The 25,162-nt window shown below is 39.9% G+C and overlaps 1 protein-coding gene across 1 annotated transcript in view; it reads right to left on the bottom strand.

Moving 5' to 3' along the window:
• LOC116509202 (protein farnesyltransferase subunit beta-like) overlaps positions 1 to 15,708 on the bottom strand; it is a 29,563-nt gene extending 13,855 nt beyond the window's left edge. The window contains 7 exon segments of the mRNA XM_032218244.1: positions 47 to 92; positions 95 to 175; positions 178 to 191; positions 2,480 to 2,571; positions 4,620 to 4,692; positions 9,302 to 9,366; positions 15,220 to 15,708. Of these exon segments, the coding sequence (XP_032074135.1) occupies positions 47 to 92; positions 95 to 175; positions 178 to 191; positions 2,480 to 2,571; positions 4,620 to 4,692; positions 9,302 to 9,366; positions 15,220 to 15,372 (524 nt within the window). The 5' untranslated portion in view covers positions 15,373 to 15,708.
• Between the last annotated feature and the right edge of the window lie 9,454 nt (positions 15,709 to 25,162).

Genomic DNA, 25,162 nt, shown 5'->3' with positions numbered 1-25,162 from the left:
AATGGAACTAACAATCCCTTAGATCTCCTTCTGAGCTATGATTTACCTGTTAATAGCATTGTAGGCCTCTTCAGTGCCAATAATACAGAGGCATTCACAGCTGCATATGTTGGAGCAAGATGTGGGTGTTGGCCTGGTCCTCCTCCAAAGCCTCCGTTTGGGCTCTGACAGTGCTCAGGAATTGGCACACGCTACACACCAAGGAAAGGCAAAGGCAAAACTGTCTGTAACAAGCAGCAAATGCTAAGTTTCTCAATAGTTCAGTTTTTGCTAACACACTCTCTGGTACACCCATTTCTGAAAGCAGCTATTATTCAAGACTTTTTCAGATGTCTCCCTCCTGTCATGTATCTCCCTCATAAGGTAATGGGGGCGGGGGCGGTATCCAGAACTTTTATTGTAGCACAAATTTAACATCATTCCCATGCCACCACATTCCACTGACACAGAATTTATATCTTCAATTGATTGTACCAAATCTGAAAAAACACACCACTTAGGCAATGCAGCTTATGGTTGCTTTACGGTTGCTCCGGGGGGACATTTTTGTTTTTCTTCAAACTATAAAATGTTTGCCTTCTACAGGAGGGGAAAGATCTGCAGAAAGAGGCAAGCAGGGAAAAGGAGTGCAAAATAACCATCTTGCGCTCCTACAGGAGAAGTGTATAGTGGTTGAAGAACCAAAATATCTGCTCAAGGATTCTCTCTCATCAAGATTACTTAGCTAACTGCATGATTTCCACTATGGTTTTGTTCTGGTCAGATATGATTTCTGAACTCTCTCCCTTAATTATTCAGAGTAACCTTATCACTTGCTATGATCTAATCAGGTTTCAACAACTAATACTCCTATGAATTAAACTACCTTAATTATAGTTTGTCAAAATAGACCAATTTCTCAGATGAGTTCATGAAATTAAAATGAACTATAATTTAGGATTCAGACCACACAAGTTGCAGTTATTTTAAAATGGAGAGAGATGAGGCATATGCCCAATGCTCAAGGTGACTCATCCTCATCACATTAAACCAACTTAAATATTATCCAAAGGCAATTCACAGCCTTGATAGGCTGTAGTAGCTGGTCAAACATGGATGATCTAGGAAGCTGAGCAGGTTAATCTTGAATTGCACCCAGTTGGGGTGTGACTTCCCCCGTCCGTCAGGTTGTCTGACAGTTTTCTCCTCATAAACTGCAGAACTTTTCTCTTGTCAGAAATGTGGTATATTTGACAGTTGCTTATGGGGGGAAGTAGCATTTGTTGTGCATCTCCCCATACCTTGCAAATCTGCTCTCCCCTGAATCTTTCCTCTACATAACAGAGGTTTTGCCACCACTATTATCTAAGCCAGGGGTGTCAAACTCAAGGCCCAGGAGCTGGATCGAGCCCATGGAATGCTTAGATCGGACCTGCGGGGCTGCCCTGTAAACAGTGAAAGACTGGCTCATAGTGCCTCTGCCCTCCTGAACTACGTTATCACTGGCAGAGGGTTGCCGGAGGCCGTTGCAGCCAAAAATGGAGCTCAGGAATCTGTTTTCACTGGCAGAGTGCTCAGGCCTCCAAAGGCCCCCCCCTGACATGACTGACATTGAGCTGGATACACTCACTCCGGCCCCCCAAGGTCAAACACAACCCTGATGTGGCCCTCAATGAAATCAAGTTTGACACCCCTGATCTAAGCCCATCACAAAAAGTACTAAAAGCTTCTACTGAAGAACAAATTATTAAAACATCATTGGAGCAAAATGAGTGAGACAATGCACTGTTGTATTTTTAAAATAATCTGGACACGTGTTGCATGGACAATGGGATGTGAACTCAGCAAATCAGCTGCTCTGCATAGCTGATGAAGATTTCAGAATATCAATGTCTATAGTCATTTTTTGCTGCAGAAATGTTAAATGCAGTGGAAAAGAGCTCCACTTCACATTACACTTACCAGTTATTTCTCTTATGTGAACTCTGAGTTTTAACTTTAATACAATTATTTACTGATAATGTACTAGTAATCTGTCTCACCTGCATCCTGCTTCTGCATGATCACTCTTGTCTTTTCCACCCGAAACCTCATCCCAATTTAAAGGCTACATCTATGTAGCCGCTCTTTTCATTTAATGAACTGAACTGAAGCTCATGAAAGCTTGTGCCTTTTAATAAAATGAGTTAATCAGAAAAGGTACCACCAGACTCTTTCCAATTTCTAATTTTAATTTAGGTAACTTTATTAAGTAGCTTATTGGAAAAAAAAGAATTAAAGATGCATAGAATCCAAAACTCTGATTAAACTTTTCTTGATTTCTACAGCAGAGGTTAACTGCAGTATTTTTTTAAAAATCTTCAATGAGGACTAGAAACTTTTAAGGAAATCAATCTTCAAAATAGAAAGGGTTCCTATATTACATATTGTACATGGTGCAATTTCTGTGTAAATGCCCATAATGGTAAAGAAAAAGTACATCTGATGAAACCAAACTTACTCTGATGCTACTGAATCTGGGATTGGTTCCCCCAAGAGCTCCAGGCTATGCAGGATCCAATAGCACAGCCATGGACGGCTGGCATCCAGACACTACAAAAAGAAGAGAGCTACACCTGTTCAAATCTCATACAACAAGAAGTACTACATTTGCCTCAAACGAGGGACTATTTTGTGCAAGAGATTTATCAGAAGTACCATATTTTTCAGAGTATAAGACGCACCGAAGTATAAGACGCGCCAAGAGTTTGAAGAGGCAAATTTAAAAAAAGGTTTTTGCGCTCTGCAGACTACCAAAATCAGCCTGTTTTTGCAAAAAAGAGCATGAATAGCCTTTAGGAAGCATATAGAGTGCTCCGGGGGGGGAGGGGAGCAAAAAATAGCCCATTTTTTGCTCATTTCTGCCCTCCCCAGCCCCCAGGAGCACTCTACAAGCCTCTTAAAGGCTCTGCACAGCCATTTTGGTGAAAGGGGCAGGGTTTCAGGAGACAAAAAATGCTGTATTCTGTGTGTAAGACACACTCAGTTTTTCAGCCTCTTTTTTGAGGGGAAAAAGGTGCATCTTATACTCTGAAAAATATGGTACTGAAAAGCAAACAGCACAGCTAAGAGGCAAAAGAAATTAGCAAAGATGTTTAAAGACAAATCAGTGAAATTATCATATGATTATCATATGTGGTGGACATGTGCAGAAGCAAGGAAATATTGGACTAAGTTAAGAATATGGTTAAAGAAAATGTTACAAGAAGAAATAGAATTTAGACCAGAGATATTTTTACTAGATATTATCCCAGAGAAATTCAAGAAAGAGGATACTTATTGGATTATACATGTAATTACAGCAGCAAGAATTGTATTTGCCCCAAATTGGAAATTAAATAAGCTACCAAAAGATGAAGAGATAATTTAAAAAATTAGATTTTGCAGAGATGAATAGGTTGACAATGAGAATAAAGGATATAGAGGAATCGGAGCACTTCAGGACATGGGGAAGATTTTATGTTTGGCTAGAGAAAGGAAACTAGAAAAGAAAGTGGGGAGAAGACACAGAACCTAGATGATGCACTGTTAAATGGAAAAGGGGGGTAAGAAGGGGAATACAAAAAAAAATATTAAATATATAAGTATATATTCAAGAGCAAGATCTAAAGGGGAGGAAACATTGTTACAATAGATTAGCGAAGGTAAGGAAATAAGAAATGATACCAAATTTTATTTGAGCTTGCGGAAATACCATCCCAAGGAAATATCTGAAAGAGACACCTACAACACTAGAAAAGAAAGGGAGAGAGGAGAGAATGAAAGGAAGATGGGGGAAAGAAGAAAGAGGTAAGGAGAGGAGGATGGGAGAGGAAGAGAAGGAGAGAGGGTAGGTGGGGAAGAGGAAGAGTAGGAGAAAGGTAAGAGAAGAAGGAAGGGGAAGGAGAGGAGGAAGGAAGGAAGTAGAGAAGGGAGGGAGAAGAGAAAGAGAAAATAAGGTGGTATCACAACAGGAGGAAGGGATGGTAAATAAAGCAACCCAAACTGTATATTATGACCTATTACATGAAATAATAAATGTATAGAAGAATGACAAATGTAAGAATAATAATAATTATGTGACTGTATACTTAAATGGTATGTAAGAGAACAAAAATAAAAAATTCTATTAAGAGGCAAAAGAAATTGAACTTGGGAGCATTTCCAACAGCGCAAAAAAAATAATTATGATTTGTTCAGTAATAACCTCATGGTATCCTCTCTTTTTATTTATTACTATCCAGGCAAAGCAAAAACTACAAGTAACTAATCCAAGGAGCTTTTCCCTCCAAGTCTGGCACTCTACAAATGTGCTGAGACTGCAATTCACAGAATTGCTATCTCTCATGGTCTTTCTGCTTGCAACAACTTGGAATTTTAGAGAGGGTTGCTCCTCCATTGAAGGAGCTAACAGGGCCAGCCAAAAGAACTCAATTTTCTTCTTCTAGCCCATCTATATTCGAGTGTTCTGAAAATTGTAAGATAGAAGCAAAAGAAAAAGTATAGTCCATGGCCAAATCTATTATTAGAAACCAACAAACTGCAAACATAATAAGCAACACACACACACACACACACACACACACACACACACACACTTGGTTCAAATTGCAAAAAATTACCTCATAGGCATCAGTCAATTGCCTCAGTCCTCTCTTCAAGTAGTGAAAATGTTTCTCTTGTTGCAAAACATACCTAATGGATTGACCAAAACATATACAGTTTAGCAAAGTTATAGAGTACTATCTGAGTGATGAACAGACTTGCTTGTCATTCAGTTAATTAAAAGGACAAAGAATAACCTGCATTTTCCATAAATAAGTGTATATATGGAATGTGATGTGTTTGTATTTATGGATGTGTTCTTTGAGCAACTACCAGGCCTCCTCACCCAAAAGGAATTCTGGCTTACCAATATACAGGTACCTTTATCTTTCCACAAACAAGCAAAATGAGCTTGGATTTAAATCAGGAATCTGGTCTTATTCTTACTGGAATAAGTCTGGCCTGAGGCTCACGGATTACACTACACAAGCTGTGACAGTTATCCATATTTGTTAACTGTACTCTCTTGAAGAAGAAGCCAAGGGATCTAATCTGAACAGCATATACTATTACACTGTTCAGTCATTAGTTAGCCATATGGCTTCTCATTATGTGCAAATGCAGTCATAATACACTTAATGCTATGTTAGAGCAAACCAAGCCCATATAATGGACATTCTGGTCAGCATCCAAATGAACCTGCTCGAACAGAAGCAAGCAACCATTTCATGGTTATGAGGACCAGTGCACAAATTACAAGCATAATTTTGGTGCTTTTCAGAACCTTCATCATTATTTTAAATATTTTAACTTTGAAAAAGGTTTTGTAAGAAAAGCTAAATGTGATTAGTCTGCCTATAGTGGTCACAAAGTAAGATTGTAGAGAAAATAGGTGGTTAGATTTATTGCTTGCCCAGCCCAACCCCTAATAAAAGTCTTTTTTTAATGGAGGGGAGAGCAATCTAAGGAGTCTTGTAAAGTTTTGAGCATCCTGCCATAAATTAATAGTGCAATGAGGTGCATCAATAAAATAATTTGTGTCAAACTGTCAGTTGATATCTGTTGGATAAACCTGAAAGATAACAAAATAATTTCTACCTCTTGCCATTTTATTGCAATATTAATGATTACCAGTTGTTTTGATTGCTATTATTACCAAAACATCTAAATAATTACCAGTATACAGTTGTAAAGATTTTAAAACAACTTCACTAAGAAGAGTGTTCTCCAAAATCAAGAAACATCTGGGAGAAAAACACTATTAAAATGGAAAAATCAGTCAAGTGAACATATGCGATTGAAAAAGACACATGAATGTAATAGGCAAGTCACTGAAGGGTGAATCAAAGTAATATTGTGGATCAGGCCAGGATCTTCTAGAAAACAGATTCTTACAGAGAGAAGACTTCAAATAATAATATAAAGATGAAGAAAAGTACATACATGCATAAACCCAAGATGACAAAAAATAGTCAGTGAAGTGCTTGATTTCATAAGCTTTTTATCCTGTCTGTTTCATGCGGGAGGGATTTTTTTTGGCTAAGCCACAATTGCTAACTATGTAAAGTTTTAAAAAGAATAAGAAACAGAAGTGGAGAAGAGATAGAGATGAGGATGAGAAGGCTATAGGGTGGGGTTTTCTCCCCTCCCCTCTGTTGTTTGCACTGGAAGAAAAGCTCCTATTCAGAACAGCAGACTGTCGTCCAACACAAAAACAACAAGGGTGACTTCATGATGTTTCTCTAAGATTTAATGAATGGAACGCCATACAATATTCCACAAGTGTGTATTAGCCCTCCCCTCGCTCCTCGAGTCAGTAGCCGAGCTGGCAATTGAGTTCCCCAGGCTTATGGTTCTGGGGGACTTTAATTTGCCATCGCTCGGTGAACACTCTGATGGGGCGCAGGAGTTCATGGCTTCCATGACAGCCATGGGCTTGACCCAGGTAATTCGGGGCCCAACCCACTCAGCGGGTCACATGCTCGACCCGTATTTCTCATCGGAGCAGTGGATGTGTGATCTTGGTCTGAGGGGTAATGAGACCATACCCCTGTCGGGTTCAGACCACTGCCTACTGAGGCTGACTTCCGGAGGCCAAACCCCCACCGTAGGGAGGGAACCGACCAGGTGGTTCCGCCCAGGCGACTGATGGACCCTTTGAGGTTCCAGACGGAGCTTGGGGTTTATTTCTGATACCACTCGCCACAGTTCGGCGGAGACTCTGGCTGCTGCCTGGTACTCGGCGGCATCGGAGTCTCTCGACCGGATTGCGCCACTACGGCCCCTCCGGGTCAGCGGATCCCGGAGGCCTCCTTGGTTCACCGAGGAGCTCCGGGAGAAGAAGCGCCGGAGGAGATGCCTAGAGCACTTGTGGAGGTCCGATAAGTCCGAGTTGAACCGAGCACTCCTAACAACTTGCACCAAGGATTACATCAGGGCACTTAGGGCAGCAAAAAGATCTCATATTGACCACCTTGGTTTACGTCCGCTAAGTCCCGCCACAGCCACCCTGTTTAGGATAACCCGTTCCCTCCTAAATAGGAGGGATACGGGGGGAACCCTTGCAGGGTAGAGCTGAGGATTATGCCCAATTCTTAGCGGACAAAGTTGCTCGGTTTCGGTCGGACTTGGACTCCACCGCTGCAGATCCAGCCGGGACACAAGAGGATCACTTGGCAAACCATTTCTGGGTTGAGTTTCAGGATGTTGCCTCTGGGGATGTGGACAAGGCCATTCGAGCTGTGAGTGCCTCCACCTGTATTCTGGACCCGTGTCCCTCCTGGCTGGTTGCCAACAGCAGTGAGGTGACACGTGGCTGGATCCAGGCGGTCGTAACCGCCTCCCTTCAGGAGGGGCACTTCCCCGCCGCACTTAAAACGGCGGTGGTGAGACCCCTCCTGAAGAAACCATCCTTGGATCCAGCCATTTTAAATAACTACCGTCCTGTCTCCAACCTTCCCTTTGTTGGGAAGGTTGTTGAGAAGGTGGTGGCCTTCCAGCTTCAACGGGCCTTGGAGGAAGCTAGCTACCTTGACCCCTTCCAGTCCGGCTTCAGACCCGGTTACAGCACAGAAACCGCTTTGGTCGCATTGACCGATGATCTCTGGAGGGCCAGAGATGGAGGCCATGCGTCCATCCTGGTTCTCCTTGACCTCTCGGCGGCTTTCGATTACCATCGACCATGGTATCCTTCTGCGAACGACTGCGGGAGGTGGGGGTGGGAGGCAATTGTTTGCAGTGGTTCTCCTCACCTACCTCTCGGACAGGTCGCAGTCGGTGTTGGTCGGGGGGCAGACATCGTCCCTGAGGCCCCTAAATATGGGGTGCCGCAGGGTTCGGTCTTATCCCCCCTACTATTTAACATATACATGAAACCGCTGGGCGAGATCATTCGGAGGCACGGGATAAAATACCAATCAATACGTGGACGATACGCAATTGTATCTGTCCGCCCCGTGCCAACTCAATGAAGCGGTGGACGTGATGAGCCAGGGTCTTGAGGCCGTTAAGAACTGGATGAGCGCTAACAAACTGGTACTCAACCGGGACAAGACCGAGTGGCTGTTTGTGTTTCCCTCCCAACAATTTGGCTAATGTTCCATCTATCAGGCTGGTGGGTCAAATTTTATACCCCTCAGATAGGGTTCGTAACTTAGGAGTCCTCCTGGATCACAGCTGACCTCTCGACCATCATCTGTCGGCTAGTGACCAGGGGGGCATTTGCCCAGGTTCGCCTGGTCCGCCAGTTACGACCCTACCTGAATCAGGGAGGCTCTCACAACAGTCACTCGAGCCCTTGTGATCTCTAGGCTGGAATACTGCAATGTGCTCTACATGGGGCTGCCCTTGAAGTGCATCCGGCGGCTCTGCAGTAGTAGTTCAGAATGCGGCCCGCGCGAGTGATAGTGGGGCACCGCGGTTCGCCCACATAACACCCATCCTCCGCGAGCTGCACTGGCTACCTGTTGATCTCCGGGTGCGGCTCAGGGTCCTGTTGACCACCTTTAAAGCCTTCATGGTAGTGGATCTGAGTACTTGAGAGACCGCCTTCTGCCGATACCTCCCTCCGACGATCAGATCGCACAGACTGGGCCTCCTCCGAATCCCATCCGCCAGTCAATGTCGACTGGCGGACTACATGGAGGGAGAGCCTTTTCTGTTGCAGCTCCGACCCTGTGGAACGATCTCCCCGTCGAGATACGCACCCTCACCACCGTCCAGGCCTTCCGCGCAGCCCTTAAGACCTGGCTATCCCAACAGGCCTGGGGATAAGTCTCTAATTTGCCCCACCTGAGTGTTGAATGTTGAATGCAAGTTGTGTTTTTATTACTTTATTTATTTTGTTCACATATTGTTTGTTTTGAATTGCACCCCCTCCCTAATGATTGTAAGCCGCCCTGAGTCCCCTCAGGGAAAAGGGCGGCCTATAAATCCAAATAAAATACAAAAATACAAAATACAAAAAAAAATAAAGCTGCAGGCGGTTATATATGCTTGAATATTTAGATACGTAAACATAAACCTTTCCCCATCTGCCCCCATGATTGCCCCCAATTGCATCTTCTTCCATAAGGGTCTTTGTAGGATTAAGAGATAACCTGCAGGTATAAAAATAAGTGTAGGAGATTGCTGTAAAAAGAACACATTCCTCAAAAAAGATAAAACAGCAAAATTCAAGATCCAAAGTCCTTAACAGTTTTTGGTTTTTTTAACTGTATAATGTATATAGAAGAAAAGGAACATGAATACAATAACTTACTGGGTGTCGTGATGATTTCTTTTGTAAACATCAAAAACTTCTTGAACAATATCCTCCACTTTTGTCTGCATCAAGCCAAGGGGACAAAGAAGAGTCACAGAAAACATGGAAAAAGAAAGCACTAGAATTAGCACAATGATTGTTATGTAAGGAGGTCATCACATTGCAATACAATGATGTCATGGCATAACATGTCAGAAGTGTTTTAATGACTGTGAATGCACCCAGGTAGAGCCTTTTGTACCCCACTGGTGCAGAGGTTTCCATGCTGATACACTGCGCTGGTATCAACATGGCTTTCCACAATCTTAATACTTCTAGGATCAAACAATTTGAGGAACCCTATGATGTATCATTTCCAGTGGAACACAATAGCAAAAAAATGCTAGCAGTAAATTCTTTAGGAGCACTAAAATGTGTCATATAGCACTTATCGATATTTTACTTGAATATAATGGCAGAAAATAAAATATTAATAGAAACACTGGTAGCAGCAAGAAACATTAACTGAAAAATGCTCTCAAGTAGAACAAATGACTCTTCAAACTAAGAAAAAATATGCAGTCTATTGTTGCTATTGTTGGGGTAAAAAACCTCAATTTTCAGGGTTTCTATTATATTATTGGTTGTTCAAGAGAGCAAACTTACAAAGAAACACTTCCATGGCAAATTAAAGTGACTCCAGGGCAGCAATTTGCCAGAGTTTCCGTGCCTCTACTGAACAAGGCTGTTGCTTAGTTTGCTGCCATCCCCTCAACATGGTAGCTATTTTTTAAAATTTATTTATTTCTATTCCACCATTATTATTTTTATAAGTAATTCAAGGCAGTAAACATATCAACATACCTTCCTCCTCTTATTTTCCCTTCAGTAACCCTGCGAGTTAGGTTGGGTTGAGACAGAGTGACTGGCCCAAGGTCATGCAGCTGACTTTCATGGCTAAGAAAGGATTTGAACTCATGGTCTCTTGCTTTCTAGCTTGGTGCCTTAACCACTAGACCAGTGATAGAGAACCTTTTTCTTATGGTGTGCCAAAACTGTGTGTGCGCTATTGCGCACGCACGCATGCCCACACCAATTCAATCCTCCCTGCCCCACCTGTGCATGCATGCGTGACCTCTCCGTGCATGCATACAAGACCCCTCCCCAGGCTCCGGAGCTTTCCTGAAGCCTGGAGAGGGTGAAAACAGCCTCCCCAGCCCCCCAGAAGCTGGAAATGGATCGTTTCTGAACTTCCAGTTCATCTGGTTGCCCATGTTCTTACCTATGGCACTGACCGGACTGCAAATACTGGAAGGGTTGCCTGCTCCCACAGTTCCCTGTTTTTCACCTTCCCCAGCCTCAAGAGGCTTTCCTGAAGCCTGAGGATGAAGAAAACGGCCTCCCCTGGCCTTCCGGAAGGCAGAACATCAGCTGACGGCTGGCCAGCAAATATGGCTCAATGTGCCTCCTGTGGCATGCATGCCATAGGTTCGCCATCATGGTACTAGACCAAACTAGCTATAGCACACATTACAATACTACACATTACCGAATCAGATGCTGGCTGTTATGCTCGTGAAAAGCACTTTATGGTGATCACCAAAATTAAAATCTAGAGCCTAAAAGAGGAAATGAGATGAACAATCAAGGAGACAAGTTATTTATATTCTATTACAAGGCTCCAGAATTCTTCTAAAATTCTGTAATTCTAGTTCTCAGTGAATGGTAAAAACAAAAGACCCACCTATGAAGCTTCTATAAAAAAATTGTTGGCCATTGAGACCTAAGCTCTCTGAGATGCATAACAAGGGATAGAAAAACAGAGCAGGGGAAACTTGATGTCAGCCCTCCAAAATAAACCAAACTTAGAAACCAAAGACACAAGAGCTACAGTATTACTACTTTTACCATAAGATGATAGTAACAGAAACTTGCAAGTCTGAATGCATCCCATTCCTCCACCCTGCCCCCTTATCTTTGTGAGAATTTGGGAGGAACATATCTGAGACACTTTCTCAAACTACATTTCTGGCCTGGATACAGATTCCTTTTATCTGACCATTGTCTTAATTGCAGCTCTTCCTCCTGTTCCTCAAGTTGTTCCTTATTGCACTGACTGACCTGAGTATAGAAATGGTAAACGGACAGGAGAAAACATGTCATTCAAAACTTGGATGGTATATAGATAATGAAAGGCTTCACAATTAGGGGACTCAAAAGCCATAAAGGGATAGGTATATCCCAATTTTCATTGTTTAAAATAATAGCCAGTCTTGCTTTCCAAAACACAGGTTAGGCAAAAGCCAAAACCAACAAAGATATTTCTGAGAGTCTGTTGTTCAAGCAATACATATCTTCTGGGAAAGCTCAAATTGCATTCTACAACTAGTCTTAATTGTGTCCAATTAAAGAAAGAGTTCACATTTTTGTGCAGGTTGCCTTGTAGTATTTTCTTGTCTTAATTTTTTTTTTAAAAATATTATCTTCTTTCATGGAATGATCTCCTGGAATGATGACAGTGATTCTACCTCAGGGATATCTCAGGTTTCTAGCACCAAATTTCAAATCTAATTGTCATTTTGGCCTACGGTATAGAGAAGGGCAACAAGAGCAACTGAACTCAACTGTAGGCCGTAGAATCCAAACACACTGGATAATACAGAATTGTTTTGACAGCTATGTGTATCCTGACTTAAACATGCTTCTCTTCGGGGATTTAAGAAAGATGTTTGGCTCTTTCAAGTTTTTCTATGAATGCAGATTATAGGGTCGAGATTATGCATCTTTTAAATGACAGAATAACTTTAAAATTGCAGAAAGTACATTAACCAGACAATTTTTGCTCTCCAGTCTTTTTTTTTTTCATGGGGAGGGTTATCTTAAATTCATGGACTTCTGATTCCTTTGGGACAAATACAAAATAATACTAGGACTACTAACTCAGGTTTTTAACATAGTCTTAAAAAGCATGAGCCCTTTAACCTCAAATTAAACTATCTATCCAGCGTACCTTTGCTCTCAGCCTGGTGCTTCTTAGGTGTATAAAATGGCATTTCCCTGATTTGCAGTCCCAAAGAATTTGGTGGTGCTAGGATGGTGAGACTTAAGCTTACTAATCAGCACCAAAGAGCAGCCCTGTCCAGATGTTACAGGCTTTTCCTGCCCCTGCTTAATTCCACAAATAAATCAAAGCTGGTATATGCCAAGCATAAGTGCTCTACTTCAAACTCCCTTCATTGTCAAGCTTGAAAAGTCTTCAGGAACAAACTATTATAATATCACCACCAAATTAAGATTTTATTAACCAGAAGGTACTCTGAACATGGAATAATGTATATTTTACAAAAAAGAGAAAAGGATATTAATGTAGGTGAAAATAAACTAGAATCATCTGCCCACTCATTCTAAATTTTTCAGTTACAATACCTTTTAAAACAATATGTATAGTATGTACGCATGTCAGCAAAATTAAGTGTATTTGTATCAATGGTGATATTCAGCCAGTTTGATGAATCAGTAGTGGCGACCACCGCCCCGGCCCTTTGCCATCCTAGTTAGCCACATTTTCTAAGCTGTGTGCATGCGTGCAAACCACGCGCACGAGCAAAGCGCATGCACGGAAGGCTGTGTGTGTGAGCTCACATTTTCGATGTGCAGTGAACCAGTGGTAAAATTATGGGAAACCCACCTCTGATTTGTTTGCGAAACACTTCTTTCCCAGGATTATATTTCATATATCTAATGAGATAGTCTGTGACCTATTAAAACTTGTGATAATAAAGAGGTTCATTTGTAAGGTTTCACAAGACACTGTTGTTTAAGATGCTTTATTTATTTTCTGGAAAAGACTAATCCAGAATGACAGCTATGCTTGTCTGTTACAACAAGTGCACAAAGAATCTTGTAAGATCAATAGACTTATTGTGTTATAAAAGCTTTTGTGGGCTACAAAATATAATTTGGCTATAAAAGTACAGTATACAACACAATAAATCTTCTATGCTTAAAACACACTGAGAGGATTCTTTTTGCACTGATTTATTGATGTAACTGCTATAAAGCAGTTATGTTATCTTTAAGAAAAGGCAAGCAACAGAGAACCCTAATGTGGTAATAACTTTTAAAAGGATGTAACTCTTAGGAGTACCTTCCACTCTTGGAAAAAAGAATTACAGATGCAGATTAAATTTTGCCCATTACTTAAACAAACATATACAAAACATATGATTGAGTTCTTGCAATTTGAAAACCTAGAATAATTATAGAGCTAATAACTTACTGAACTCCAAAATTCATGATATTGTCTTCCTCTCAATGACATCTGATTGTCAGGTGCAATAAGTACGCTGAACTTTCACACTATGAATCTATTTCCTTTTAATCAATTACTACCTTTCCAATCCATTCACTCCAACTTAAAACTCTTAAGGCTGTGATGGTGAACCTATGGCATGTGTGCCACAGGTGGCATGCAGAGCCCTCTCGACGGGCACGCAAGCCGTCGCCCCAGCTTGACTCCACCGCACAGCCAGATGCACATCCCAATGGCCAGCTGGTTTTCGGGTCTCTGTTGAACATGCATGGGGCACATGCGGGAGACATGTGCACATGCGGGGGCACACAAGGGGAGTCACGCATGCATGCGCAGGGAGTGGGGGAGTGCAGGGGGTCACGCAAGCACAGGGGACTATGGGGTTGCACATGCATGTGCGGGGTGGGCACATATGAGGGGTTGTACACATATGTGCAGGGTCATGCCAGGTTGTTGTGCACACACTGCATTACGGTGTGTGCACGCATGCTGTTGTGGGTGCACATGCGCACTGTCGCACACGCACACTTCTGGCACGCGACTACAAAAAGGTTAGCCATCCCTGCTCTAAGGTATATTTCAACACATACACCAAGTAAAAAGAATGCCTTTGCATTAGCTACTATAGTCAAAATGTCACCCCTACAACCTTTATTAGCTTTAGCCATTGTTCAAAACTTATCTTCCCTGAATGTCCCCCAAAAGTTTCTAGCTAGGAATACAGAGAAAGATTGTTTCTGTTTAACTCTGGTATCAAATATCTTAAACTAAATTCATAGAAGTACTGTCAGCCATTCAGACCTATCACTTATCATGGGATGGATTGGAAAGACAGAAAGTGCAACAGTAGTTAGGTACTGGTAGAAATAGCTGCTTAACAAATAAGATGTTTTATAACCTGATGTGTAAAATTACATACTTTTCCTTCTTCTATCAAAATTGTTTTCTTTTGACAATTAAGAAATAGTTTGTGAAACTTATCGAAGACGTTAGTATTTAAACTCCAGGGATTTCCAAGCTTTGCAAATGTTCCTCTAGATTTAAAATGTCCTGTCTGTGTATGTGTGTGAATTTACAACATTCAAGCGTTAACCATTTAACTCCACCAAAATGTTTTCTGCAGTTTCTCAGCAAAGCAGTTCTCTCCTTTTATAAACTGATTTTCTAGGGAAGACGACAAGGAATTCAAATACAGGGGGATGTATTCACACAACACATTAACTGGTTTACTGAATTAACTGGGTTTTCAGAATCCACTGGACCATAACCACTATAGGCAAATTCGCAACATGATGAACCATAAATCAGCCCGCTATGTTTCAAGTGTCTGGTACGGCCCAGTTCCTCCCCAGGCAAGCACAGTCGGAGAAAACATTGGATATGGCACGCGGCATGAACTTCCCCGTGCAATAGGCTACCAGCAATGAACTCGCACGCTCAACGGAGGGTAAAACCCATTCACGCGCCCCATAGCCCGGATAGTTCCGAGACGCCGCGAGGAACGCGCCCCGCGGCACGCTCATCCAGCCCGGCAAAGCCAGCGGGTTCCCTGAAGCCGCGCCACAATGCACCCTGGGAGCTGTAGTCTCACTGCAAGAGAAGCGGGGGCGGTGTCCAGTCCCACCTGCTCCGCCGAAGTGAGGGTCCGAACTCCGTCGTCGTCCAGCCGCTCCCGATATGCGTCGCCGCTCCCACCACACTGATGGCGTCTTCTCTCTGTGCCGCCGTCATGGGTGGAAGCTACTGTTATCTCTGCCTCTGCCTCCGCCGCCGCCATGCTCTTAGAAAAGGGCTCAATCCGCACGAACAATTCCGGCTACCCGAATCCGACCGAGAGGCAATGGGCTTAAAATTCAGCTACGGCAGCTCGGAGAGGACAATGGTCTCAACGCGCAGCTATGGTTTAGTTTTGCTGACCTTGCTTTCAGGCGCTTGTGAATTAGCTGTGTGGCTCGCTATCGACCTCACGTGGTGTGTCGTTTGATCTCTCCGTTCAAGTGGGGACCAAATATTAAGCTAGACATAATAAACGACTCCATTGGGCTATGTGGAGTGAATTGAAATTCTTCTTTGAGCACACAGGTAGTGCTCAAATTACGACCATAATTGAGCTCAAAATTTATGTTGCGAAGTAAAACATTTGTTAAATGAGTTTGTCCCGCTTTTACGATTTTTCTTGTCACTGTTGTTAAGTGAATCATTGCATTTGTTAAGTTACTACCATGGGGTTGTTAAGTGAATGTGGCTTCCACATTGACTTTGCTTGTCAGAAGTTTGCAAAAGCTGATCACATGTCCCCAGGACACTGCAACCATCATAAGTATGAACCACTTTCCAAGCATCTGAATTTGATGAACTGTTTTAAGTCAAGGACTACTTCTACTGATTGGGGTTGTGATTTTTTTGCTAGATTAAAAAAAGGGATGTAGCTCTACATTGTAGAATATTGGATGGACTTCAATACCCAGCATACAGGGAAGAAGTCCAGAAGGTATCCGCATGGTGCTCAAGAAACAACTTACATCTAAATACTAGTAAGACAAAGGAGATGGTACTAGATTTCCGGAAGCACAGAGAGGACCCTGCCCCACTGTATATCGTGGGGGGCTGTGTGGAGAGGGCTTCCTCTTTTGAATTCTTGGCAGTGCCTATTAGTCAAGATCTCACCTGGAAAAACAATACGTCCCTGGTGATTGGAAAGGCCCAACAGAGACTTCATTTCCTTAGAGTCCTGCGAAAAAATCAGGTGGAACAACGGCTGATGACCTCTTTCTATCAGTCCACCACAGAAAGTGTCCTCACATATTGTATTACAGTATGGTATACTGGTTTAACAGCTGCGGACAGGAAGGCACTACAGAGAGTGATCAATTCAGCACAGAAACCATTGGTTGCCCTCTGACACTACTGGATGACATCGCCAGATCTCGCTGCTTTAGCAGAGTAAGGAAGATACTCAGAGATGATTCACACCCTGGTCAGTGTCTCTTTGCACTTCTACCATCAGGCAGAAGACATCAAGTATAGCCAGCCGAACAAACAGGTTTAAAGATAGTTTCTATCCTTGGGCTGTGAGACTTTTAAATACAACCACAATCGCTCCATGCACACACTAGTTTTTTTCTTTTTCTTTATTTTTTCGTTTCTGATATAATTTTGCACCAGTGAGGTTAAAACCAATTTTGTTGTATTTAAGTACAATGACGATAAAGATTATACTTATACTTGGTTTCCTGAGTAAGTCATACTGGCTTACATCACATAAACCATTATGGTATAGTATGCTTGATTTTACAAGTATCCTAAGCTTTACTATAGTTTATTTTATTTTGGTTTTGTGTGCTGAGGAAACCCAGCCAATTATACAAGTTAAATCTAATTGAGTATGATGCAAAATTCATAAATATACTTTATGCCAGCATGGTATATAACTTGTAACTTACAATTAGAACTGTAGCAGGAACCAAGAAAATATTTGTTTATCCATAACACCCTAGTCAAGCAAATTATGGTTAAGTTGTATAGTATAAATATAGAGTATGTCCATTTAATAGTTTATTAGAAAAATATTTCTCCCTTTCCACTGGCTGATTTATAAGAAGGAAGAAAAAAAATCAAATTACCAAGGATTTAATTGTTATTTAACATGCTTTTGCTCACATAGCTATTATGTTCAGTAGATTAGGCCTTCTATAAACCTTTAAGCAGGCTGCTTTGCAATGCATCTCCTTGCTAGACAGGTGGCATGTGGGAAGAAATCCATTTGTTCAAGTTGTAAAATTCCATTTTTATGGCTCTTTAAAGCTCACCTTATTCCCTGTTTTCAGGCAGGATGAGACCAGGAGAATGATTTCATAGAGATGTAAGATTTTTTTGGGGGGGAGAATAGGGTAATCTTGTTTGATACAGCTAAGAAAGCAGCAAAGTTCCAATGAAATGTCAAAACTGATAGAAATATAATTTTAGCAGAGTTATAACAACCGCATTTCATATTTCTGACTTTACAGGGTAAAATGTATTGATATTAAAATTATTATCCTTGATTGCTTCCCTCAACCTGGTATCTTCCAGATATGTTGGACTTTAATTCCCATTAATCCCACACATAAGGGAGGAAAGGAAACATAGTCCAACACACATGGATTGTGCTCTTGTATGCTATGGCAGACAACTGTTCGCCTAGACTGTTATTAAAAGGATGAGGAAGCTTGCTTATTTGATGAGTTTTAATGCTAACATTGCTCATTTTTATATGTTTGTTTTTCAAAATGTAATCAATAAGGGATACCAGAAGAAAAGATGGATGGACAGATGCTGGGGAGCATAGCACTAATAGCATTTAAAACCAACATAAAATGTATTTGGAGCTGGAAAGCAATTTATGGAGGAATTAAAACACAACACTACAACATGGGAATGCTAAATGAACAAGAGAACCAGAGCGAGAACGAGAGAGAGAGAGAGAGACAGACAGACAGACAGACAGACAAGACAAGACAAGACAAGACAATTCCAGAGAAGCCAAATAAATTATTTTCATTGAAGACATGGTAGATGCCAGACCCCGAACTGGTATCTTTAGAAATGAAATGTGGGAAGAAGGCGGGGCTTAGCAGTGAGAAGACGGACTTTCAGGCAGTTCCTGAATGACCATCTATACCGGGGTCTTTTTTGGACGATTCGTTTGAATCTAAGCTGTCCCGTAGAGACAGTGACGTGGGGGGAACTCCAGTGGTCCCAGAGATGTTCGCAAAATCTCTGGGAACCTAAGGAAAGCCTTCCTAATCCAGTGACTTCCGGATCGGCTCGATGCTGACTGCAACTGCAAAAGCCCAGAGAGAGAGCTGAATATGAACATGTTGTTTGGTGTGAGTTTTAAATCCTTTTTTCTTGTTGGAAAGAGAACACTCTAAATTTGGAAACTTAGTTTAAAATAAGGCTGATAAGTGAGAAAAGCGGCGGTGATAAATGTTTGCCATTTGGAAGTTTATTTTTCTGTTCCTTTTTTTTTTTAATTCTTGGAAGCCGGGCTGGACTTCCTGTAATTTAAATCGGCTTTTTGCGTTCCTTCTTTTGTTGTCGATACCTTTAACTTCGAATCTAATGGGGCACTAAATTTTAAACTTAAAGTGCTTTGAAGATCTGGTTTTTTTTGTTTGTTTTTCTTCGTTGCCTTTTAGCCCTTTTGATGTTTTTTTTTAACAATTAGTAATTAACAAACACCACGGAACGGACTAAAACAAGCTGTAAACTACAAATTACAAGCCAACACTGCCATCTTGTGGACTTGAACTTTGTTATTAAAATCCCCCCTGTAATGCATTTGATTTACGTATTTACGCAGCTGGGAACCTGTTAGATAAAACAGCAAAGCTGAGAGTGACCTTGGAGAGACTCTTATCTTAGGGGGGGGGGGGGGGGGGGAAGAGTCCGGAAAAAATCATTTGTTTTAGCTTGTTTGCATCCTTTCATCTCCCAACACCATTTTCATATTATCTGCTGTGGAGACATCGACATTGAGTTTTTCTTTTTTGATCATCACCATCGACCTTTTGATCTTTTACAATTTTTTTTCTTTTCTGTTTTGATTATTCTTTTTAACCTTTGGATCACCTCTTGACTATTTACATTTTTTCTGCTTTTTTCTTTTCTCACTTGTAGCTGAAGCACCTCTTCTTCCCTTTTTGGAGGGGGGGGTGTCTTCTTTTTCTTTTTTACTATTTCATATTCTCTTATTTATATATATATTTTCTATTGTACTCTTACTGCATTCCTTTCATCTTTGAAACAAAAAAAAGTTCCTTTTTCTTTCCTTCCTTTTCTCTCCCTTCTCCCTTTTCCTTCCCTTTCTCTTTTCCCCCCTTTTCTTACCTCCCCCCCCCTCTCCTCTGTGTACTTTACGTACTTAATCCACCATACTTATAACCCTCCACCCTCTAATACTAATTGGCTATGAGTAGAAAAGCAGCTGCCTCTGGCTTTACATCAACCCCTGCCCCCTCAAGATTAAATATTTGGGGATACATTTATCACCTAGATGTAGCACTCTTAAAGAGGATAATTATACCAGATTAAAACGACAAATAGCAATCGATTTGGAGAAATGGGAAAACTTGCATTTATCAATGATGGGAAGAATTTCCACAATTAAAATGAACATTTTACCTAGAATTCTATATCTGTTTTCAGACAATCCCAATCAGACTGGGTAAGGATTTTTTCTAGATTTAAATAAAATAGTTTTGAAATTTATTTGGCAAGGGAAAAAAGCTAGAATAAAACTTAAATTACTACAAGATGTTAGATCAAGAGGAGGTTTTGGGTTACCCGATTGGGAGCTATACTATCAGGCAGCAAACCTGATGTGGATTAAGGAGTGGATATCATTAAAAAACTCTAGATATTGAACGTAGAAGGTCACGATTTGCTGTTGGGATGGCATGCTTTCTTATGGTATAAGGGAACTAAACCACATGGTTATTTTAGAAGACATTATATAAGGGAGGCGTTGTTGTTAAATTGGGAAAAGATTAAAAAATTACATTATTTAAAAATTCCAGTCTGGACATCAACAATTGAAGCATTTTCGTATCCGATAATACGTAAAAAGGAACAAACAGTTAGATATACAGAATTATTGAATACAGAGGGTGAGCTCAAATCTAGTCAAGAGTTGAAGCAAGAAGGGATGGAAATGAACTGGTATTCATATGTACAGATACAATCTAGATATAATGAAGATAGAAAAACTAAAGGTCTCTATAATAAAATGACTGAGCTAGACAAAATTCTAACAGGTGCTGATGAAAAAGTAATTAAAAAACTATATGGATATTTATTGGAGTTTAAATTGCATGAAGAACAAGTTAAAGAAACTATGATTGCTTGGGGAAAAATTTTTAAGTATGGGATTGATTTAGAGAATTGGCAAAAATTGTGGTCTCAAAATTACAAAATGACAATGTCTACTGCATATAGAGAAAACTTGTATAAGATGTTTTACAGGTGGCACCTACCCCCGACCAGAATCGCAAGAATGTTCAAGAATAAATCAGAAAAGTGTTGGAAATGTCACCAGATACCTGGCTCATACTACCACATGTGGTGGACTTGCACTGAAGCCAAAAGATACTGGACTAAAATCCACATGTGGTTGGAGAAAATGATACACAAACAAATAGACTTTAAACCAGAGGTCTTTTTATTGGGAATTTTACCAGAAACCTACAACAAAGACTTAAAATATTTGATTGTAAATGTGTTAACAGCAGCCAGAATTGTATTTGCAAAAAACTGGAAAAATGAAACAATACCAAAAGAGGAAGAAATTATTCGAAAAATAATGGACTGTGCCGAAATGAGTAAACTGACATTTGAAATTAGAGAGCAAGAGGATGAACAATTTTATAAGATATGGGACTTGTTTTATCAATGGCTAAGGGAAAAAAAAACAAAATTTTGGAAATGAAAAATGATACACTTATGCCTTAATTGGAAAAAGTAAATGATGATATAATTATGCTGTGAAATAATTCAACAATGATATAAGGAAGTACTAATATAAGGTCTGGTGATATAATGTATAAGGTTAAGAACTTACTATAATGATATTTCGCTGCTGATAAGGCAATTCTAATAGGGGAACAAATGAAAACTGGTATATATAGGCAGCGATGCCTTGTTGAACAATGAAGGAATAAGATCTCTGTTTGAAGGTATGAAATGCAAGGTTAACAATGAATAGAAGTATATTCTCTGGGGGAAAACAATGCTAATGTTAACTGAATATATATTGTAGAAGGAAAATGAGGCCTTTAGTTATATTAGAGGAAATATCTGAGATGGTAAATATTATTTGAAGATGTAGATGTTAAAACAACCGTAACCAAACGACATGCTGCATGTGATGATGGTTTTTTTTTCTTTTGTTTTTTTTGTTTTTTCCTTTCCTTTTTGGACTTTTTTTTTTGTCCTTTTTGGCCTCCCCCCCTCCCCCCACCCTTTTTTCCCCTTGTTTTATTTTGTTGTTTTTTGTTTTTTAAACCCTAGCTTATTGTGGTGCTTATTAAATATACAACAGAGAGATACGGGATGTATAAACCTAGTAGGGATGCACCTGTGATTAAACGACATATTGTATGTGAAGATGGGTTTCCCCTCCCCCTCCCTTTTTTTCCCCATCTTCTCCCTTTCCCATTGTTGTCTGTGTAATAAAAAATAAAAAAAATTAAAAAAGAAAAGAAATGAAATGTGACCAGGCAGCATTACTACAAGACCTACCATTTTCACCACAATATTACAGAATGGTGTATTTGTTCATCCCCCTTTGTGCTCAAATGTCATTGCATTTGACATTTGACAAAATTGACATTTTTTATACAAATCAGACATCAGATAAACCAGTATCTTACAGGCAGTGAGTAAATATTTCACTTCCACAGGACACTGACTTTAATGTGCCTAAACTTGAAAAACCAATTACAAAGGTCAGTTGTATCAAGAAATATTTGAACTAAAATTAATCACTTTAACATTTATCAAATATTAAACAGAGATAAGCATTTTTATTACATATTGATACAGTAATATGTAGATGTGATTTTGTATCATGCCTAATTGCTACTTTTTAGTGATCAGTAAACATACTCCCTATGTAGTATAATGTTTACAAATTGCACTCAACTTCTGATCATTTCACGAATAATTCCAGTTGGTTTTCTTGGCAACTGAACAGAACAATGGCAATTAGACTTATATACCGCTTCATAGGGCTTTCAGCCCTCTCTAAGCGGTTTACAGAGTCAGCATATTGCCCCCAATAACAATCCGGGTCCTCATTTTACCCACCTCGGAAGGATGGAAGGCTGATCAACCCCGAGCCGGTGAGATTTGAACAGCCGAACTGCAGAACTGCAGTCAGCTGAAGTAGCCTGCAGTGGTGCATTTAACCACTGTGCCACCTCGGTTCTACAGCATTACCGCAGATGATTTCTGGGTTATTTTCACATTGAGTTTAGCCTACAGTGTTCTAGCCAAGTACTAGTATCCTAACCAAATACTAACCAGGCCCAACTCTTTTGAAAAAAAAAATTTTTTATTTATTATAAAATGTATATGCCATCTATCTTGCTAACCAAAGCGACTGGATTTTTTTAAAGTGTTTAATTTCTGAATCCAGAAAAGTCAATAAAATGCTGCCACAGTCACTGATTTCATGCTCACACCTGTGCAATTTTTTACAAACTTTGAATTGGGCAAATTGGGGGGCCTTAAATGGCAGAACCCTTTAAAACACTAGACTTCAAATGGGCTAACGTACAGAATTCATCCAAAAATCAGAGATCCATTAATATCTGTGAAATTGAAATTTGGCAAATTTTAATAAAACACATAACATAAAATTATCATAAAGTATTTAATGACATAATATAAATGTCATAAAATATTCCTGTGATCACTCGTGATGTTTTACTATTGTATACATAGATGGGCTATTTTCAAGGTAGATACATCTCTGAATATTTCTATGAATGCTTGAGAACTTTGCAAGAACATTAGAAACTCTGCCATTGTTGAAGACATTAAGGAAATATATTGAAATGATGACCCAAGGGATCAGAGGTATGTGGAGTGTGGTAATAAATTCATAAGACGTTAAGATATCACATAAGTCATTTTTGCTGCAGAAGACTCATGACTACCTGACTGTGACATATTGATAACTCTCAAAATTCTCCTTTATTCAATGTGAAAAAAGTTCCATCCATTATATGTGAATGGGATATACAAACCAATCATAGGATGATTTTTATCACATCTAAATTTAACTCTTACATCATTTGGCAAAATAGGATTGGTTTTTTTCAAAATCAAAGTAAGATATTTTCACCAATGCTAACCTCAGTATATTATGAGTGTTTTCATGTATAAATTTAAAATCTATAGGGATTTGGCAATATACAGTACTAAACCTATAGGCAGATGGTCTACAAACTGAGGAAATTATGTAGGAAGTAAATCAGAATTATGATTTATTTCAGTTAGTACATCTTGCGACAAAGATGACAATTCGACTAGGTCAGGTGTGTCAAACCTGATTGCATTGCAGGCCGTATCATGATGTATTGGGATTGTTTTTGCCTTTGGGGGGGGTCAGGGTGGGCGTGGCCTGCACAGGCCATATCTGGCCTGCAGCCATGTGTTTGACATGCCTGGACTAGGTAATGCGAGGTATTGACATTTGGAAAACAGTGAAAGCCATTTTAGGGTTTATGTGTGGATTTATTTAGCAGTGTCAGATGGGAGTCTTCAGATGTTAAATGTCACTTCTATACCCCTTTTCAACAAATAACTCAAATAATCTAGAATTTCCACATAAACAAGAAACGTAAGTTAAATTCAAGTTTCATGGCATCATATCAAATAGATCCTCTTAATACAGGTTGAGATTTCTTGCTATTCCAAAATGTAAACTATTTGTATTGTATATTTTAGCCACTCCGATTACTCTTTGTCTGCCTGACGTGTCATTCAGAAATAACAAAATAGCCTTGTAAGAATGGGATGTCTTGTTCAGCAGCCTATGAATCACAATGAACTGGTTCTCTCTAAATTTCCTCTGTCATGATGCAGAGACAATGTTAAATGATGATCCAGAAGATACATAAGGTCTATATATACTGAGCATCTCCTGTTTGCAATGGAAGTGAGATTGCTATCATAGAAATTTACCATAGCAACAACACAAGTTAGTTAGATTCAAAGGAGGAGCATACCTGTGTGTGATTAAGAAGTTTCCTATCCAGAATGGAAGTCCTTACACTGGTCCTGTTGTAATTATTGTGATTTACAGTATAAGCATGCTTAGTTACTGTATAAATAAGCACCATTTGAAAGGGGCTTATTTCACAATATAATTCCCCAGAATTATACTGTGCATACTGTAAACCCTAACTACATATTCAGAGTTACAGATCAGTCATTTATTCTTATTTAAGGATTGCGACAGTGTTTAGTCACTTGCATTGTACATTGCTAATATGTAGATTTACTTGTGTGGCATTTAACGTACAGCTCTTACGCTCATAAATTATATAATGAGAATTATATATACTGAAGTGAAACGTCTTCAAAGAAAAACAATGAAAATTCAGTTGCCTTTTGAAAAAAGCTGCCCTTGGAACTTTTGAAAAAAGCACACCTTTGGGACTGAAAAGTATGGGTCTATTGTTGAACTTGTTCTATGATAACAGAAACAAAATGTGTTACATTTGCTAAGTGTTACAGGGTCATAATTTTAAAAAAATACTAATGGAGAATATTTGTAGGTCAGAGTTGAGATGAGGGGTCCTTGGTGCTCTCTGGGCTTGTTTTCTTGCAGACGTTTCATTATCCAAACTAGGTAACATAATCAATGCCACAATCTTCCAATGTAGATTGTAGTATTCAGCACTTTCAGAACAAAACAATTACTAATTTAATTTATAAACACTGTGTAATAATTTGATTTGATTTTGATTTAGCATGTTGTATGAATCCATTCCTGAGATCAAGATAGAGAAAGTCAT

This window comes from Thamnophis elegans, chromosome 1 (genome assembly GCF_009769535.1).
Source record: "Thamnophis elegans isolate rThaEle1 chromosome 1, rThaEle1.pri, whole genome shotgun sequence".
NCBI classification, from domain to species: Eukaryota; Metazoa; Chordata; class Lepidosauria; order Squamata; family Colubridae; genus Thamnophis; species Thamnophis elegans.
This window is presented reverse-complemented; position numbering and strand designations above follow the sequence as displayed.